Source organism: Thunnus maccoyii, chromosome 12 (genome assembly GCF_910596095.1).
Source record: "Thunnus maccoyii chromosome 12, fThuMac1.1, whole genome shotgun sequence".
Classification (NCBI taxonomy): Eukaryota; Metazoa; Chordata; class Actinopteri; order Scombriformes; family Scombridae; genus Thunnus; species Thunnus maccoyii.
Window position 1 is genome coordinate 30,084,288 of NC_056544.1, and position 21,184 is coordinate 30,105,471.

The 21,184-nt window shown below is 37.9% G+C and overlaps 1 protein-coding gene and 1 long non-coding RNA gene across 3 annotated transcripts; one reads left to right on the forward strand and one right to left on the reverse strand.

The window, feature by feature from the left end:
- Nucleotides 1–1,741: 1,741 nt before the first annotated feature.
- ift57 (intraflagellar transport 57 homolog (Chlamydomonas)) lies at nt 1,742–15,020 on the reverse strand. Its single transcript, XM_042427838.1, has 12 exons — nt 14,551–15,020; nt 14,114–14,285; nt 12,209–12,383; nt 9,864–9,982; nt 8,633–8,723; nt 7,984–8,052; nt 7,005–7,127; nt 4,535–4,606; nt 4,227–4,358; nt 3,371–3,433; nt 2,277–2,343; nt 1,742–2,170 (listed from the first exon to the last, which is right to left on the reverse strand). The coding sequence occupies exons 2-12, from the start codon at nt 14,266–14,268 to the stop codon at nt 1,989–1,991; spliced, it is 1,248 nt and encodes a 415-aa protein (XP_042283772.1). The 5' UTR covers nt 14,269–14,285; nt 14,551–15,020; the 3' UTR covers nt 1,742–1,988.
- Nucleotides 11,410–19,011, forward strand: LOC121908123. Of its 2 annotated transcripts, none has more exons than XR_006099176.1 (3): nt 11,410–11,449; nt 16,343–16,477; nt 18,531–19,011. It is a non-coding gene; the product is annotated as an uncharacterized LOC121908123 (long non-coding RNA). The 2 variants fall into 2 exon arrangements; XR_006099177.1 differs by having other exon boundaries at nt 16,377–16,477.
- The last annotated feature ends 2,173 nt before the right edge of the window (nt 19,012–21,184 follow it).

Here is a 21,184-nt window from a genome sequence, read left to right on the forward strand (position 1 = left end):
GTCCCGTCAAAGTAAAACACAGAACAATACAGGTTCCAGTGACGGTTTCATAGTAAAAACACAATAAACTGTGTTTTTTTGAATCAGTGGTTCACAACGTTTATGACCTGTGACCCCTTAAAATAAAGCAAAGTCTACCTGAGACCCCTTGACAAATGTTGCATAGTTTACCAGTTAAGTTACCGATTATTGTCTTGATTCTGTTCATCATTTTGTCCACAAAATGTCAGAAAATAGTGAAAAATATCCGTTAAAGTTCCCCACAGTCCGAGGTTACATCTTCAAATGTCCAGTTTTATCTGAGCAACAGCCCTAAAGATTATCAGTTTATCATCATGTTCAACACAGAAAAGCAATAAATCACATCTGAGAAGCTGAAACCCGCTTTATTTTTTTTTATATTTTTGCTTAAAAAATGATTAAAATGATTATTCAGTTATCAAAATAGTTGTTAATTTATCTTCTGTTGATCAACTGATTGATTCATTGACTAACCTTTCAGCTCTACAAAGAGAACTTGTTGTTTTATTTGAATAACTTTTAAAGGCTTGAGGAGATAATAAAACACAGAAATTCACAAGTAGCAAAAATTAGAAGAAAGCTTGACCTAAACAAACAAACAAACAAACAAACAAACAAACAAACAAACAAACAAAAAAACAAAAAAACAGATCACAATTTTGTGTCCTAAATGTTTTTTGTTTGTTTTTTTTTCTCTTCTGCATCCTGTCCCTCCTGTGGGGGTCCCGATCCCCAGGTTGAGAAACAATGTTCTAGATTAATAAAAAGTACCAAATATTTAAAAAGACAAAACAGAATTTTATCAGTATTATCACAAACATTCCATTTAAAATCATATCTAAGATATTACATATAAGATTTATCAGTATTATTGTAGATAAGACATCCACGTGTTGAAACATTAAAACATAACAGAAGTGAAACAGAAGTGAAACAGATGTGACATATAAAGCAAGAATAAAATTTGATTATAAACTCTCTGATTTTTAAACGGTTTTATTTATGTACACTGTTTAATATGTTTCTATTTTGTATTTATATCACATGTTCATGTGCTTTGTGTTTTTTCACTCCTGTGCAACTGATCATCCCACATAAAGTTAAGTGATTAATAAGGGATTGATTTTGCATCAGCCAATTAAAATACACACAAACATAATAAAACTTACCTTTTACCATCAATAAATAGAGAATCCACCTTAAGACTGTCTCATCAGGAAATAACATTCAGATTGAAATATATTCTTTCTTGTGTTGTTTGTAACGCTTTTTTCCCTCCAAGAGCCTGTCCCCTTTATTTTGAAGGTAAAGTGCCTCAATTTCCGGCATAGCTTCATTAGCTTGACACAAAATAATGGAATCAAACTTCCCCCAAAATCCCTACAAAAATGTCCCTGTAGTGGAAAATATCCCGTCGTGATGTAATTTGTGCATATTATATACAATATAATATAGTATAAATATTGTAAATGTTCAAAATAGACATTCTTATAAATAGATGAATCCCCAACAACTACTTTGTTTGCTGGTGATATCTGGTGGCTATTTTGCTCAGATTAAATTAAATAAATGATTATTTAGCTTCACTGTAAAAAAGAGAAAATGACAACAACAAAAACAAAAAGAACATCCGTATGTCACAAAATACACAACACAGAAATTATTAACTGTATTAAAATTTATTTCATATTTATATACACACAAAAAAATATGCTAAATAATATACATATAAAAAATAAGCCGAAAAATAAATAAGTTACATTCTGGACAAGGAGCCAAATGAAAGTGTTAATATGTTTTATGAATTATATGCACAAAAATTCTGAAGACTGAAGAAAGCTGCATTTCTTGGAGATGATTTGTGTTTTTAAATTAAATTCCAGGAGAGTTTTGAAGGATGCAACGTCATCAACACGTCAGCTGTCAGTTCAGTCGTGTTGGTGTTGTTTTGGCTCAGTGGTCTCAACCTAAGAGAAGGACCCGGCGGCGGGCTCGGGGATGTTGGTTGCGTGCATGTCTCGCGTCATGTTGGACTTCTCCTTGAGCTTGGCCTGCAGCAGCGTGTGCTCGACGACGCCGATCCTGACGTCCATCTGAACGATCTCCTGCTTCAGTTTGGTCAAACTCTGCTTGATCTTCACCACCGGAGCTGAAGGGGGGGGACGAATGCAGACGCTCAAGTTTCATATTAAAAAATAAAAAAACAAAACAAAACAGAATAATACGAATGATCAGCTGAACGTCGTCGGTCTCACCTCCGTCAGACATGCTGCTGCCTTTCTCCTCCATCTCCTGCTTCACCTTCTCCAGCTCCTCACTGATCTGACACACACACACACACACACACACACACACACACACACACACACACACACACACACACACACACACACACACACACACACACACAGGTCGTCACAAACTGTCTACCTGCAAGTTATAATTCACTGGAGCTTGTGTGAAAAGTACATAAACACACACACATAACATAAATAATACAGACATGAAGTAGTAAAGGACGTTTTCATACTTTCAGTGTCTTTTCTCTTGAATGTTTTTCTTGTCACAGTTTATTAATCCTCCGTTTGCATGTTTTAATAATATCAAATATGTAAATAATTACAATATATTCATGGCAAAGATAATAAAATGGTGTTAAAAAAATCCAGCCACTCCATATTTTGAGCTCAATTAACCAGCTCTGCGGCTGCTGATGGATTTATATTTTTGCACCACCGCAGGTCCCAATTAATACAAATAAATATGAATCCTATTATAACTCGATATGTTTGTAATCAGATGTCTGACTGCAGATGTTTCTTCCAGATGGCTGTGCCAAAGACGGCGCCGTTAAATATAAATTAGTAAACGAGTCAGAGAAAGCGTCTCTACGGACGCTGTGACTACGCACGGTAGTGAGTGAAATACGCTCCGAGGCTGCTGAGGAGCTTCAGCAACGTCGTTTTTGTTGCATCACCCTGGATTCAAAATGAGCAGCCAGATGGCCTCCGCACGAGACAGTCTGACTGGAGGCCGGAGTCACGTGATCCGACATGCCGGAGACTCAGAGAGGACTGATTAATAGTCTGTAATGTTTATATATCCGATACAGACACAGATAAAATGATAAAAGAGATCAGTCTGACTGTCAGGATGTGACCCGGTCATGTGACCCGGTCATGTGACCCGGCACAGAGTGAGGTGTATGATTGAAGCTCTGTAGTCTTGGTAACAATGTGGAGGAACAGATAGAAAGATGGAAAATGATGGAAAACGAGGAGATCTTTGTCCACATAAACATGAATGTCGAGTGATATAAAGCAGCGTCCTGGATGATGCGTTCACTGACCTCTGCCAGGACTCTGGTCCTCTCAGTCACACCTCCGCTGGCCTGCTGGTAGCGCTCCTTAGCCTGATGATGAAGAACACAACGAATCAAGAATCATCCAGTTCTGCTGCCTTATCTACAGATGTGAGAGGAGAGGTCTGAAACTTTGCTGTAGTTTTCAGTTTCACAGTTTGTCTTTCGATGCTCAGGTGACTAAAACTGAGACATTTAACTAAGATTAACTTCTCATTTACAGATCTAGAAAAGGTCGTCTGTGCTTTTATATCCTCCGGACTTGACCACTGCAACGCACTTTATTCAGGTCTAAGTAGGCAAAACATCCAAAGACAACTTATACAAAACGCTGCTGCCCGGCTTTTAACGTGTTCTAAGAGAAGCGATCATGTCACATGGATCCTGGCTGCTCCTCACTGGCTGCCTGTGAGTTTTACACTTGATTTTAAGATTTGGCTTCTTGTTTTTAAAGCCTTGCATGGTTCCTGCTGATATCTGTACTCTGCTCACTCCGTAAGAGCCCGATGGCTGCTTTAGAGCCTCTAGCAGGGTCTGATTAATGGTTCCTAAATCTCACTGTGTCACTAACGGTGGCGAGGCCTTCGCTGTCCGGGACTCAGGCAGGAAAACTCAGCATCTTCTTTTAAACCTCTTCTAAAAAATTACCTTATGACTTATTCTTGACTGATGATAATTTGTGTATCTATTCTGGATTCTTTATTTACTTTTTACTTCTTGTTTGGACTGTAACACACTTTGTTTCCTGCGTGTATGTGATACTTTCATCGCAGCCGTTCCAGATTCATGCAGCGATCAAAATGAAAGTTCGCATGTAAAATTGTAAAAAAAAAAAAAAAATCACCTCGCTGAGTTTGGCCTGAGCGCTGCGGTACTCCTGGATCAGATGCTCCAGCTGGTTGTTGATGTATTTCTCTCTGCTGCTCACCTTCTCCAGAGTCTTTCCGATGTCCTCCTGCAGTTTGTCCAGGTAGCTCTGCGGAGACACGGAGAGATGACGTGTGACATCACAGCCAAACGTGGATGTGTTAAAGGCTGATTTCAACATTATCAGAGAAGAAGAAATGATTGAATGAGTCCAGCAGGTGGAGCCAGAGACAGACAGACTGGACTGACAGTCATCACCGCTGTGAACCGGGTCAGTGAACGCACCTTGGCATCTTTGAGTGAAGACTTGATCCCGTCTCTGTGTTGATGCATCTGGTCCACGTGGACCCTCCAGTCCTGCAGACCAACAGACAGACCGGACACCTCAGTGACCAGGTTACGTTTACCTGCACTGTAGTTACCATGGTTACTGTAGATCGACAGGTTTCTTGTTTACATGACAGTTAAGATATCGAGCGTTCTGGAGAAAGCTGACAGAGAGCATGCTGGGAAACCGCAGCACCCGTCTCAGTTTGTCATGATGTGAAAATAATTAAATTCTACTAAACACACGGCATATTTTGTCTGTAATGTTTCTATATCCTATAAATACAGTTTATTCACACCAACTAATGAAAAAATAGATTCATCTCATGTTTTTTTGAATTTATTTTATTTCACTTTTGACTTTTGCTTTTGTTTTGAGCTCATTTTAAAAATGAATAAAAACATAAAGTTTATGATTATTAATAAGTAGTTGTATTAATGGTTGTCATCAGAGACACCTCCCGCCTGCTCAGACTTTTAAACTGAACTCTGTCTTTTCATTGGATGAGCTCTCTGAGTGTTTCATGTAAATGTAGAACAGAGACTCAGCGGGCTTTCATTATTAAAACAGTGCTTGTGTAAAAGTTGTTTGAGCCACGTAATCCCATCAACTGGAAATCTGACATGAGGTCAGTTTTGAGTCAGAGTGAGGATGAGGATGAGGATGAGGATGAGGATGAGGGTCAGAGTCTCACTCTGCTTTGACAGGAGAGATGACTGCTGCTGTCAGCTCTGCCCTCTAAAGGTCGCAGAGTCGCTGCATCAGTCGATAAACCTCCTGAGTTGACTCACATTCTGTCAGTCAAACTGCTGCCTTCTCTCGTCTCCTAATGACGACTTATCTGTCAACAAATCTGATTCTGATTCTAAAAACATAACTGTGATGAACGGACAGCGTGACGCAGAGAGACTGTGATGTTAAAAACAGCAAAGTCGGTTAAACTCCTGTTTAAACAGACTCGTACCAGCGTCTCTACCGTCCAGTGTGATCGACCGTTCAGCTGTCAGCAGCCAATCAGGAGAGACGCTCTGTGCTGCGCCTGGATTTTACAACTGAACCGACACCAGGATGCACTTTTTTATTTCTCTGACTGACGTTTTCACATCACAGATGATGAACAACAGCATTAAAAGACGAGTTTAAAACATGAGACTCATGTAGCTGTTGCATCAGTTTAGATGGTAACTGAGACATAAATAATGTTTCTCACAGGCGGCTGTGTTGAAGAAAGAAACAAACAGTAATAATATTGTTTAGTATGTCGGCTAGGACTGAACAATTCATTGAAATTTTATTGAAATGGCAATATGGCGTACTGTTAGATCTGACCTGCACATCATTTTCTACACACTTAAGAAAACATATTTGTTTGGTACAAAAATCACAACATAAACATTTTAATATGTTTTTCAATGAAAATGAGAATAATGATGTAACAGTTATCATCCCTCCGGTGTTGCAAATCATATCAAAATTGTGATCTCAGTCAAAATAATCGCTGTTAGATATTTTTTCAAAATCGTTCAGCTCTAACGGAGGCTTCTAAAACTAAAACGTATGTTAAGAGATAAAAACAGATGAGAATGTGAAAACGACACGCAGCTGTTTTACAGACATGTTGATGCATCTGAAGGATTATCTTGGAGGCTGTTGTTGACACTCATTGATATAAATGGATGAAATATTAGAAACGCGTCGGTATAAAGCGGCACAGACTACGGCCTCCGACACGACCACGAGGTTGAATCAACAACATTCTGCTTCTATGAGGGTGTGATGTGACTTTGAGCGTCTGGAAGCTGAACCTGTATCTCTACAACTGATCCACTATTTAAAAAATAAAGTGTTTCAATTAAACTAAGTTAAACTGACTGACTGTAACTTCCTGCAGACGCTTCACAGACATCAAATCTCTTTATTTTTACTTTTATTTTATGTCATCAACTGTTTTAGAGGCTGTTAATAAAAGTATCTGTAGTAGTAGTACCTGTGAGATCATGAAGTGGAGGAACAGCTGAAACTGACTGATTTAAGTTGGACTCGTAGGCTACACAACTTAACTACACACAGTTTAGACAAACACTTCGTACAGCAACCCCAACACATCCTCCAACCTGTTTCTCACATCCATAGCTTCGACCCTTCACTGTTACCTTTTTTTTTATGTTGTTGTTTTCTGCTGTTTTTTTCTTGAATTTCTCTGTTTTCTCTTCATTTTTTCTGACCTCTTACTTGACTGTTCCGACCCATAGACTCTGTTTTATTTACTTACTGCAGGAACATTTAAACATCTTTTTGCTTGCTTGTTTTTTTTAATGTCATGAGCACATTATGTTTGATTTTCACATAAGGAAATAAAGAAATAAATAAAAGAATGAAACTGATTCTGGATCAGGTCCTGGAGTGAAGACTCAGCTCAGCGTGTACCTTGTTGTCTGTCCTGATGGTGACTTTGAGCTGCGGCAGGACTCTCTCCACCTCCAGGTTCCACTCCGCTGCGTCGACCGTCGACTCCAGAATCTCGTCCGGTTTGGAGGAAGGTTCTGTTTCCTGTCAGCGGAGGACAAACGACGTTTCTTCATCGAGTGTGGCAGGTTTCCAATGAACCACAGATGGTTTTTGAATGAAAAAAAGTTGACTGGAGTCAAAGTGTAGTTGCTCAAAATGTCCCAAAACATGAAGCTGTCAGTCATCAGCATCAACAAGATCAAATTACACATTTTAAAATTCAGTTCAATTAATGAAGTGATTACAAGGAATTTAAATGCTTCTCAGGCTGTTACTAAAGATTAGTTTCATTATCGATTTTCAGATTATTTTCTTAATTAATAAATTAATCGTTTGGTCTATAAAATGTCAGAAAATTGCAGAGTTTCCTAAAGCCCAACGTGGCATCTTAAAATAGCTTATTTTAACAATCCATAACCAAAAAATGATCAATTTACTATCACATAAGACAAAGAAAATCAGCAAATCCTTCCAAGTGAGAAGCAGGAACAAGATACTGTTTGGTAGTTTTTAGTTTTTTGATTATCTATTAATCTGTTGATTATTTTCTTGATTAATTGATCAGTTGTTTGGTTCATAAAATGGTGAAAAATGTTGATCAGTGTTTCCCAAAGTCTAAGATGACGTCCTCAAATGTTTTGTTTTGTCCTAAACCCAAAAACATTCAGTTTACTGTCACAGAGGACTAAAGAAAACAGAAAATATTCACATTTATGAAGCTGGAATTAGAGAATTTGGACATTTTTTTCTTAAATAGTGACTCAAAAACAATTAATCGATTATAAAAACAGTTGGAAACTAGTCGATTAATTGTTGCAGCTCTAGTGTTTTTGCTTGAAAAAGGAAAATAAATTGTGAAAATAGTTGCAGATTAATTTGTTGGTGCATGTGATCTCACAGTGTGAGTGGTCCGTAACTTCAGGGCTTCCAGGTCCATCACGTTCTCCTCCTCATCATCAGGCTCCTCCTGAGTTCACACACAAACACAACAAATGTTCACGAACGTCACTCAGCAGTTTTAAAAACTATAGAGATATGACGAAGCTCTGAAGACGATCTTTACGTCTCGCTGTGACTGAAGCATCAAAAAGCTGAATATCGTCGTCGCTGCTGGAGATTAAAGACTCGACTGGTGAAGAAAGTGTCAGAATAAAACAACTTAGTTTTTTTTTACTTTTTATCCCTGAACAGATCATTTAAAATAAAATATCAATAAATAAATAAATAAAGTGTTTCTTGCTGACAGACAGATTCTCCTTCACTTTAATTATATCCATAATAAAAGTTAACAAGGGAAAAAACAGATCATCAAAATAAAAATCTTTCTCATGAATGAAGAAAGTTGTTTATGGTTCTTTTGTTGATCAGACCGACAGTTAAACAAATAAAACATAGGAAGTGATCCACTTGAGTTGAATCTGTAATCTGTCTCCACTCAGTGACGCTGTGATGTATCAGATCAGTCCGATCAGCCGCAGCATCCAATCAATAACTGATATCCAATAACGAGGACTTTAAACAATAAGGACGAGGAGTAAAACACCTACGATCATCTCCTCCTCTACTTTGCTGAGTGTGAGCTCTGCGTCGTCCTCTATCACAGACTCTTCTTCTGTGGTTTCTGTTGGGTAGGTTGGCCTGGAGGAAACAAACAGGAAGTCAGAATGCATCAACATCAAACAAACCAACCAGAGACGTTGAATAAAGACAGACATCAGCTCAGAGTCGTGTCCACATGTTGAGATTAAAAGTGTATTTCTGAGAAACATCTTTAAACGTCAACTTAAAACCTCTCATGAAATGCCACATAAACACTGAGCATAAAGTTAAAACATCTGAGTCCATGATGAGAGTAAAAGCTTTTACAACATACGTGTATATGAAAAACTTTCCTCTCTGTCAGACTGACTGTTATTACGAATTTAACTTTTATTAAGTAGTTATGTTGTATCACGTTACAATACAACAGGTTAAATTCACCATTAACAGTAACACCAACTGTAAAGTCATATAAACGTCTATTTTTAGTTTAGTTAGTCTTTTATCTACTTGTTGTGTTTTTTTCCTTTCGTACAGTAGTTGCATGGCGGTTTTTATACTTTTGCATGTATTGTTGTTTTACATGTAAATTAATACACTCAGCACTAATAAGGTACATTAACATTTTGTGTCAATAGATATATTTGATATGTTGGGTTTTTAAATACATAAAAATAGAAAAACATACCATAATGTGTAAAAGAAACCTGATAACAACTAGATAAAACTAAACTAAAACAAAGGGAATAAAAGTAGTGATAATAATAATAAAATGTGTTATTTATAATGAAAGAGAAAAGACAGAAGAAGAGAAGGAAGACTGAGCAAATAAACTACAAATAAAAACAAATTAGTGTTACAGCAGCACTGAAATTGGCACCGCGGGGAAAACATTTATCATCATTTTATTCCAGCATATTAAACTATAATATGTGCGTTTGCAGCAGGACTTTTATATGAGACTGAAACTATAAAACCAGCAGGTGTTGTTGTGTTTCAGCTCCGGTCTTAAAACGCTGCTATAAGTTCTGCAAACCACAAGATGTCACTGTGCTCTTTTACAGAGACTCAGACTTTAAAACCCTGAGCTTTAAATTTACAGCCGTAAAGCTTCATGCAGCTTCATTCACCGATCACTCGTAAAAGGTCGAGTGCTGGTCGAAAAAAACACAAAGAAACAGAGTGAGATTTGTTTTAGAGAGAAAAACAAGGGGGACTGGAGGAGAAATGCGTCCGTACCTCCTGAAGGAGAACCCCCTCCTCTTCAGAGCCTCCTCGGCCAGTCGGTCCAACACGAAGCAGACGAACTCGCCTGAACCCGATTTCAGTTTGGAGGGCGGGAAGTCCACCTTAACACCCTGAGAGATGCACAGCGACGGGTCAAATACGTCTCTCATGTTCTCAAATCTCTGAGTTCTTACAGTGTAACAGCAGATAACAAGGTCAGGATCAAAAACACACCCAGATATTTTATTCATTGTTACATTTTTCATTCACCTTTTCAATCAGTTCTCAAGCAAAAACATAATTTAAGAGAGTGAGGAAATGTCAGAAGGACAGCGAGTTTTACTCTGATTTGATACTTTCTGATATTTCCAGCACAACAAGTTGGCATCGACTCTGTCTCTTTTTTTTTCTATTTATGTATTCTCCTTTTTCTAAAACTGACAACAAAGCCTAACTTTACTTTTAACGTTAACAATTGAAGAGCAAACGTCCTCCTCTCGTCCTCCTGCATCGACAGGAGAGCAGCTCCTTGTTTTATGAATGAGGCAGTAAACGAGGTGAAGCAGCCGCAGTGTCTGTGTTTGACTTTTTGGGGGTAAAACAATCTCTGGAGCTTTGTTTAGACGCTGGATCCTCTGATGGAAATGCAGGTAGAGGAAGCGAGTTCCTTAAAAGGTTCTTAGTCCCTTGGGGAAAGTTCCTGCAGTGGAAACGCGGCTATAGTCAGACTTTTGAACTTTTTAAGACCTTTTCAATGAGAAACCCAATTACAGAGTGAAAGAAGTTGTCAGGAGAACAGCGAGTTTTACTTTCAAGTACAAAAAGTTGGTATCGACTCATTATTTATTATTTATTCTCTCTGTTCTCTCCCCTCGTCTTTTATTTTTCTTTGTCCCATCATGATGCAATTGTTTTATAATTATTTATTTTAATATGTCACTGCTGGTATTGTTAATTTATTTCATGTTTTCATTATTCTGTTTTATGATTGGCTCCTGGCAGCATACTGGTTGTGACGACCACCTTTGTTGTTGTAAATATTAATTGTAATAATGAATAAATTAGGGCTGTAGTCTGTTGGTCGATATGCTCTCGTCCGACTAAATTCTCATTGGTCGAATAATCTCCGTGTTATTTTCATAAGGAGAAAAGTGCAACATCAACAGCTTTCCAGGATTAATCCATTATTTCCTGCGGCGGGAGGGACAGACTAACAAATTACCTGTGAAAACAACGGGGGTGCATTCAAAACACCCCCGTTGTTTTCACAACTTTGAACTCGCCCAACCTAACGGAGACCGCCGGGTCTAACTGTACTCAACGTTTACTGAACGTTTACTGAATCAGTGTTTCTCCACAATGACACAACCAGAACCCCCGCCAGGCCAAAAAAAAAATAAATTAATATTTGATATCGATATAAATCGATAGCGTTTGGGAGTGTCAGAGCAGCGCTGTTCCGGTACGTGAGTCAACCTCTGTCGTTGCCTGGGAAACCACTAGTCGCGTGGCTCCGTTAAGGAGTATGTTTGCGTCGCGAGCGGGAAACAGCGAGGGGCAGAGAAGTGACGGTGGATGCGAGCGGAGCAGAGGAAAAGGTTAGTAGTAAGTTGTCAGTCTGGCAGTAAATGTACAGTACAGACTACAGTGTGTCAGTTAATAAATGCTAAAAAGTCACGTCTGTTGTTTCCCCAAATGCTGGAGAAGTAAAGGAGGTTAGCTCCAAAGTTAGCAACAATGGGTTAGCATAACCTGAAGACACAAAACAGAGAAATACAGAACAGAGAAATGCGTGGCTGCCGAGTTTACTGTGCACTCTGTCCCATTACACCCCCCACCTCACCCCGCGACTAATCGATTAGTTGAAGATTACGTACGATTTCAGTCGACCATGATTTTCTTTGGTTGACTACAGCCCTAGAATAAATAAAAGTGTGAAGAAGCAGAAGTTTTTCTTTGATCAGACGGTTCCTGATGTGACCAACAGTTTCTCAGTTTTACACAATATTTTATTTAGAGAAAGTTCTTGTACAGCTGCTGGTGTTTAGAACTGAGAACATTTGAGAACTTTGGTTTCTTTTGTTAAATGAAAAAAAAAGTTTCAGTAGATTTTAAAAAAAAATATTTCTCAGAGTAAGGAATCCAAAAATAAACAGTCTGTGTATTATTAACTCAACATATCAGCGTCACTTAAGTAAAACATTTGTATGACCTCAAAAGCAAAAATCCATTACAGCCTTGATTTTAAATAGTAAGACTATAATCCAGGACCTGCAGTTACAACTCAGTATGTACGGAGATAAAAAGGCAGCTTGTGTGTTTTATCGGTGAGAGACGCGGAGCTGAATGTCACTTACGAAAGCTCTGAGCTCAGCCAGGATGTTGGACACGGTGGCGTTGGGTTCGTCGTACTCCTGCGGCTCGGTGAACGGCCTCCCCGCCGCGTTGATGAGCCACGCAGCGATGATGGTGAACATGTAGAACTGCTCACCCGGGTTGGACGCCAGATACGGACTGGAGACAAAGTAATGTCTGGCGAAGAAAACAGGCAGGAGGTTAGAGACAGATAGAGAAAACACTCAGGATAATTTAATCGTGGTGAATTTACATTATCAGGTTAATGTGAAGTCCTGTTGATTTCCTGATATATTTTGAATTGCCAGTTGCCACAAGGGGGAGCCGCATCTTTCCAGTCATTCCTCACTGTGGCTGAAGGCTCAGGATGTGAATGCTTGAATATGATAGGTAGATTTTTTATTATTGTTTTTTTTTGTGATTACCTGCTGGGTGTTGATGAAAGTCTGAATCTGTCTTTGTTTGTTTTTGACTTAAAAGGATGTTCACAAAAAAAGAGATGTGTGTCCTATGATGCAATAAAAATATTTGTTTCTTAACTAAATGTAAGGTAAAGTGATACCAGTGTGTTTTAGTGCCGTTTTAAGAATTTTAAGCGTATTATATCATTAATCGCATTATTTTGGCAAGGATAATCGTGATGTGAAATTTGAAGATTCTCTAGTTACAGTATTAACATGATTTTCTGATTAATTGGTGTTACCACTTACTACTTGATTTTTTGATTATTTTCTCAATGAACCAGTTGTTTGTTGTCTGTAAAATGTGAGAAAATAGTGAGAAATACATGCACAGTTTTCTAAAGCCTAAGCTGACACCTTCAAAGTGCTTGTTTTTAAATACAAAACATTTAATAAAAAAAAACAAAAAAAAAACCACTTTGTTTTTTCTTCTTTCCTCTCCCATTAATCATCTCACGACCCCTCAGATTTATCTGCTGACCCTTTGGAGGGGCCCGACCCCTAGGTTGGGAACCACTGGACTAAACTAGCTAACTGTATATAAAGTAGTGTAAACTAGCTCCACCTCCAGCAGCTACAACAGTAACATGCTGCTCTAATACTGATGCTTCACTATTAATAATCTAATGATGTCATATATAATAATATATCAGTCAGAGGGACCAAACCACTACTTTTACTGCAATACTTTAACTACATCAAGCTCATAATACTTATGTACTTTTACTGTAATACTTTAACTACATCAAGCTCATAATACTTATGTACTTTTACTGTAGTAGGATTTTTCATGCAGGAGTTTTACTTGTAATGGAGTATTTTTTAATCGCTGTATTGGTACTTTTACTGCAGTAAGGGATCTGAATACTTCTTCCGCTACTGTGTATTTCACATCTGAACAGTTTTTGGGAACTTCAGGTTGAAGCAGAATAGCATTGAAATGATGATTAGTCGATTGACCAAAAACTATCAACATTTTTAATAATAGTCATCAAGTAAAAATGTCAACATTTCTCTGGTTTCAGCTTCTCTGATGTGTAAATTTGCTCCATTTTTATGTCACTCTAAATAAAATATTTTTGGATCTTTTGGACATTTAAAGATGCCACTTTTGACTCTGGAAATTTAACAAATTCCCTTTTCACTATTTCATATCATTCTGCAGACTAGAGGATTCATAGATTAGTGGAAAGTGATGATTTGATAACAAAATAATTGGTAGTTGCAGCCTGTAATTCAGAACATAATGAACACTTCTGATTTGCAGCTTGCTGTTAAAATTTTTTTACCATGAAAGAAAAACAAGAAACACAGTAAAACACAAACATCTTGTTGTCTCGGGCTGCAACTAACAATTATTTTCATTATCGATGAATCGATCTGTTGATTATTTGCTCTGTTAAGCTGAATACTTCTTCCACCGCTGCCGGTACAGTCATTTCTCACCTGGACAGGTTCTTCATGTTGTGTTTGGCTAAAACATCCTCCTCATAATTCAACACCTTCAACTTTTCCAGCAGACACTCCATCACTACAAACACCTGGTGAGCCGCTCCGGGGCCGCGATCCTCTTCTTCCCCTCGTCTACCATCATCCGCCATGATGTGTGATCTACCGGCTGTCAGTCACACAAATAAACGTTTAGAAAAAAGCGTGAGAACGCATCAAAACAGCAGCTTTTCACTCAGGGTTGTTTGGCTTCCTCTCCGTTGTTAGGCAACCGGGGGCTAATGCTAGGCTAGGCTAGGCTAGGCAGCTAACGTTAGCTGCTGGCGAAATCATGTTTTCAAATGTTTCTTCGTTTATCGGAGTCTGAGCATTTGTCAGTCTGCAGTAAATCTACATGAGAAGAATATAAAATAAGCAATGAACATATAAATTACATCATTAAATCCTGTAAAGTGACTAGCTGTGTTGTTGGCTAAACTCTCATCTAGCCTCAAGCTAACCACTGACTTCCTGTTTCTTCTTCTTTTATTATTTATTGGTGGTTGGTAAACAGCTTTTAGCACATTACCGCCACCCTCTGGATTGGCGTGTTGATCAGAACTTACTATACTATTACATTGAATTCTACCATTAAGTCCTGTGTTTTCTAAAAATCTGAAAATAGCTCTTTATCCTACATCACCTGAACTCCTCTGCAATATTTCTCTAATATCATGTGACTCCTTTGGAGAGTAATTTTAAATATCCGTGTCTCTTGTTGATATCTAGGACAGTGTAAAAATAAACGCTCCACCGTTTAGTTGTTAAAGTTCTTCCCAACACTGTTGCAGAAGTTAAACGTGTTGACATCTCAGTTTGAAATAAAAACAAAAACAACAAATGATAAATAAATACAACAAGGGGAGAATTAAATAACATAAATGACAAAAAACAATAAAAAATGAATAAGATGCAGAGACTTTGTGATGCTCGACAATGCTTTTTCTGTACGATTCAAACAATTTCTTGACTTTTTTTTTACAAGTAATTCTGTGTATTTTTGTAATAAGATAAGTAAAGTTTATTTGTAGAGCACAATATCATACATGTACTTTACAGAGTGATAAAACAGTAAAAAAAAATCGTTAGAACATAGATACAGGCAGACAAAACAAAATTGTGAAATTCGTGATTTTTGTACAGTACGTGGAATTTGCCTAATAATATAATGTGTTTCAGTATGTTGAGACCAGACTGAATGAGGCAGATTGCAGCACTAAAATCTAAAAAAGTTACACTTTTTAACCTTCATTTAACCAGGAAAATCTCAAGATCATCTTGCCAGGACGCTCTTGAATTTCAATGAGGTTTTCCTGGTTATATAAAGATAAACATGTCAGATGCAAATATTGTACTTTTTACATTTATCTGACAGCTGTAGGGCTGCAATCAGCAATTACTTCCATTATCGATTATTCTGTCCATTATCTTCTTCGTTAATTGATCAGTTGGTCGGTCCATTCCCAAAGCCCAAAGAGACGTCCTCAGATGTCTAGTTTTATACCGACTAACAGTCCACAATCCAAAGATATTCAGTTTACTGTCAATTGTTTAATCGTTGCAGCTCTCGACAGCAGATTTTAAATAACACATAGGATCATTGTTATTACCCAACTGTGCATAAAGTTGTTATAAATGAGCTTCTTCTAAAACAGCAAACACCATTATAATCATGCTTATATGTTAAAGCATCAGTAATAATGTTGATATAATAAAACATATAATAACAACACTGACAGGCTGCATGACGAGTGCTTTAACTTTGATACTTTAGTACATTGAGAACTGTACTTTTACTTGTAATTGAGTGTTTTAAAATTGTGATGTTACTATTTTTTACTTGAGTAAAGGTGCTGATAATAAATATATTGACTTTAATTGGTCTTTTGTGCCTCATTTTTAATTAAGTAAGAGATGATATACGGGTGATCACACTGAGAGAATGTTACTTTTAATAAACGTTCATATATCCTTCTCATCTTTTCCATACTTTAAATATTCAACATCAACATAACCTTGTGACCTTATCTAGTGAAGCATGATACACACAGTTTCTACCTTGTGTGTTAGTTGGTGAATAATTCATATCTACACCCCCCCTGTGGTGCAGCAGGCAGTTGAAGGAGGAAGGGGGGGGGACGTTTGTTTAATCTGCATGCTGCTCCCTTCCTGTCTGTGAGCGCACAGGTGGAGCTCCCTGGTGACTGTGTTTGATTGACAGGCCTGCTGACTGCCTGCTGCATCGCTGATGACGTTCAGTGAGCCGCATCCCAACTTTCACCGACAGCCTCGACTCACCGTGACGCCGCCGAACTGAGAAATGTAATCACACGACGCAACGCAGAGAATTGGGTGCCACACAAACATATTGGAGTAATATTCAGACTCTTTGGGAATATGTTTGTTTGACGTCCACACAGAGTCAGATGAGAAGATAGATAGATGTAATCTCTGTTTGTCCAGCACAGAGACAGGAAGGGTGAATTAGAGTAATGTGGGACAATTTTTGCGATCGGCACTTAAGCAGTATATTTTAATATGAAGCACTAAATACCATTGTGTTTTCTACCAGAAACAGAGAATGTACACAGATGTCACACTCAGATAAGAAAATACCAAATATAAAAGTGTTTCTTGTGCCAAATTGTTCCAGATTATGTGCCTTTCCTAAAGTGGGACAGTTCAGGCTGAAATCTGGGACACTCATTGGGAGGCTGAAAGGTCTAAATCACCTTAATTCATACAATAAAAACCTCTCTGGTTGGTAACACTCAAGGCCAAAGTGCCTCATTACAGTGTTTTTTCTGTTAAAAATAGTAATGTATCATATTATGTATTAATATCAGTAATCAATTAGTATCGGTAATTTGCAATCTGCCTAAAAATGACTATAAATTAAGCATTACAAGACTAAGACTCCTGAATAACTGTTGGTATTGCACATTTAATGTACTTAAATGCATATTTAACCAATTTAAGAACATAAATTACTGTCCCACATTATTAAAACCACATTTCAAACCACTTTTCTAAAGTGGGACAATAAAAAAATGGACTGAAATCACAAAAAATATGAAACATGTTTAAACATATTTTATATCATAAACAGAGTCTGATAACAATTAGCAGCGTTGCTTCATTTATGACAGATTTATATCCTTAAAATTAAATTACTACCTTTAATTGGACTTCACAGCAAGCGCTTCCTGTTGGAAGGTTGCCCCGCCCCTATCTCTGACATCACATGTGTGAAGTCATGTGATTTCATTTACGTGACACCTCAGGTTTAATTTGACAGCAGTCCTACTCATTAGCATTCGTTAGAAGAAGAGATAAGATATATTTGAGCTGAGGTGTCCCACATTACATTCATTCATGAATGCTCCCAAGTCAAAGAAACGGGAGGTTTTTCCACATTAGGATGAAAATAATCTGAGACAATTTGGCACAAGGGACACTTTTATATTGGCCGTTTCTCCTCTGGCTGTGATATCTGCGTTCTTCTTTTCTGATATTAGTAGAAAACACTTTGGGGATTTCAGAACAGAACTGGCTTCATATCAAAATATATTACTGAAGTGCCAATTGCACAAATTGTCCCACATTACTCTAATTCAGTTTATTCCAAGATTAAAAGAAGACAAATGGCCTATAAGCCTCTGTTATGTACTATTTGTAGCAGAAGTCAAACAAATTGTGTGTAGCTCTGTTTTAATTCACTGAGTGAGTCTTAATACTGGATTTTTTTTGATGTAACTGCCAGTTTGTTGACACTTCTGTTCTTTTCGCCAAGTAGGAGAAATTCCTGTTATGTTCGACTCAGAGTTACAACTAGGAGGTCATTTAGAGTCAACAGTAAAGTCAACGTGCTCACAATGACCATGTTAACACGTTGATGTTTAGCAGCTTTAACATTTATCATGGTCACTGTTTCACCGTTTAGCGTGTTAGCATGCTAACATTTCAGCAGGATGATTTTATAAACTACATGATAATCATACCATAGAATCTGCATATTGATTGACAACTTTTACATTACAGGAAGCCATTTGGTGCAATTAGTGAAACAATTATATGACTACATAATTATATAATTCAATTGTTTAGTCTTTTCACAAGCAAACCTGTCAATCAATTTATGGGCTTCAGTTTCTGAAATGCTGCTTTTCTTCGTCTTATACCGCATAAAAGCTGAATATCTTTTGGGGTTTTTGGATTGTTGATCTGACAAAACAAACAAGTTGAAGACGTCGCTTTGGCTTGACAGATTAAGAGATATTAATCCTAAATTGCAGCTGTGGATTCACTGTTTCTATGAAAAACATCACCTAACGTTGCTTCCTCTGAACCTGTTCTGTTAATGAATCTCCTCCAGCCGCCTACAAATCAAACCCAGACCTGAGCGAGTCTTTACACAAGCTGTGGAAAAAGGGAAACTTGGCTTCATCTGTGCTCCGGTGTGATTACAGGCTCAGCGCAGCCAGACAGCATGTCAGCCTGTGGCCTGGCCTCCTTTTTTTTTTGGCTCACCAGCGTTCGATGGAGAGGTAATTGGGAGGAGAGGCGGAGGTGGATCCACGGCTTAACCTGAGCGAGGCGGTAATGAGTGCCGGCTGCCGAGAGGCCTCGCCTGAGGGCCAGCAGGCAGCTTATCAGCCTGCTGGGCGTCATTCAAAAATGCTATTTATGCCTTTTTGCACTAAAATAACTGCTATCTGAGAGCTATTATTTCACTCCACATTTTCTAAAAGGGGTGATAGGTGATGTTTTTTACTGCTCTGTAGCATTAAATGACCATGTGGTTGTCAAGGTAATGTGGAGGGGTTTTTTTTGCTCTTATGAGTTATTTCTACATACACCTGTTTATCAATAAATACAAAAAAAAAAAATACAGTATCGTTTATCTCCCAGGTGTATTTTGTGATTACCTTATGCTGTACCTTTCCCTCCCTACGATTAAAGCTCCACTGATAAGGAATAGTTTTTAATAAATAAAATGTTTGACATAGTCTCTTCTAAACAAACCACCAGTTTCATGATATATTATGCATAAATATATATATATATATTATATGCTGCTGCTGTTGTAAACAAAATGTGGCTCCATAGTTGGTGAATTCACTGAAAAAGTGACCCAGAAATTAAACGTGTACTGATTCACGCTGTTAGCGGCGTATGTGACAGAGTTTTATTGGACGTTCCTCGCCGAAATGCACTTTGGGAGTCGTAGTTCACTTCTATCTTGAAGTTTTTAAGTCCACAGTCTTCTATCATTGACTTTTTTTTTTTTTTTTTACTAAAGAACCAGATATTTTCTAACACAGTTGTTCATCTTTTGTTTTGATGTTTCAACCAGGAGATTCGTGCAGATCAAAGCTGTAGAAGAGAGAGAGAAATGACAGTCAGTGGGACTTTAACTTCTGGAACAAGTCGCCGAAACAGCTCGGAGAAACTCTTAATGAGCTGCATGTTGCACAATGCAGAAGCAAATCTGGAAGCTAGAGAGCTTTTTTGGCTTATTTGCTCAGCGAACAATTTTCCGGTATCCAGTTTCTACATATATATATATATATATATATATATAATTCATAAAGTGGACACAAACACAACTCCAGTGTATGATCATGTTGCTCTGTGTCTGCTGGATGTGAAGCTATATCAGCTGTAACCAACAGATACTGTCAGCCAGAGAAACTTTGTAAGATAATATGTCAGTGTTGGTGTCTATCAGCTTGTTGTGGAGCTCTTCGGCCCCCCGAGTGGCCAAAAAAAAATCAATGAATGCACCTTTAATGATATCACAGCACACTCCGCTTACCGCTCACGTCTTCCAGCGTCGTCGTAGTTTACTGACAGAGGTCGGTAAATGATACTAAAGTCTCTCTTTGAAGGAGTAGATTTCATGGTGTTAATCGTAGCCGTTGTGTGTGTGTGTGTGTGAGACAGATGTTAGATCGGCTCACAGCTTCATTAGTATTCCACTTCCTCCGCCGGCGTGTCAGCGCTCATTTCCCTAACAGAAGGTGTCACTTCTTTCAGACGGTGGATTTGTCTTTTTTTTTTTAGAAAGAAAACACTCTCTTTTTCACAGCTTGATGAGTCATTATATTCCCTGAAACCGACTGACAGGAGAAGCGATTAGATCCCACACACCGAGAGCTCCATTCACACACACTTAACGTTAACATTTCCACATGAATACAGTTTCCAGGCCTGAAGACGATGTTCTAGAAAACTCTCTGATATCAGTGAGCACCTGCCTTTTCTGACTACAGATTATTTATAAGGCATCAAATATGAGAAGAAATATAAAATCCTCGTACATACTTAGTTTTATTTGTGTTGTGGGGCTTTGTCTAACATATGTTAATTTCTACTGTTTGGTTTTTTATTGGTTAATGTGTCTGAATAAGTCAGAGAGGGATGGTTCATGTAAATATATTTGGTTGATACAAAAACTTAAATGTACAGACATGAAAATAAAACTGTTCAGTCATTCAGTGGACACAGTGATAAAAGAATAAAAGCCGACCTGACAATATATAAGAATAGTAAAACCCATAAAACAGAATAAAACTAGCATTAAGTTTTGAGCTTAGATTTGAAAGAAGCCACTGACTCGGCCTGCCTTTATTACCTCAGGCAGGGAGTCCAGAGCCTCGGGCTGATCTCCTGACAAGTATCGTGTGTGTATCAATGCCTGATATATCTTATTCCTCTGTGCTGTACAAAAAAATATTAAAAAACGCATCAGTGAGCTACACTGTGTCCTAGAAATGACGTTCATATACAGCTAAACTGTTTTCCCCAGTTATGTTGCGTTTGTAAATGTAATCGCTACCTGGATTACGTTCACAGGAAACGTTTTTCTGGATCGCTCTGAAGTCGGAGGATGGACAAAAACCAGGCTTCACATCCTCAGTTTAGAAATATAACATCAAGTCAGTAGTGGAACAGGCTTAAAGGACAGGTTCACAATTTATCAAGTGTGTCTTAAACCAGCAGTCATGTGTCCATATGAACAGTGAA

Bases quoted from the DNA above. Each gene is read 5' to 3' on its own strand.
- ift57 (XM_042427838.1), bottom strand. From the start codon at position 14,268: ATGGCGGATGATGGTAGACGAGGGGAAGAAGAGGATCGCGGCCCCGGA. The intron at 12,384-14,113 runs GTGAGAAATGAC...TTTCTTCGCCAG, and splicing joins AACATGAAGAACCTGTCCAG to ACATTACTTTGTCTCCAGTC. The intron at 7,128-7,983 runs GTGAGATCACAT...CTCCGCTGACAG, and splicing joins AGTTACGGACCACTCACACT to GAAACAGAACCTTCCTCCAA.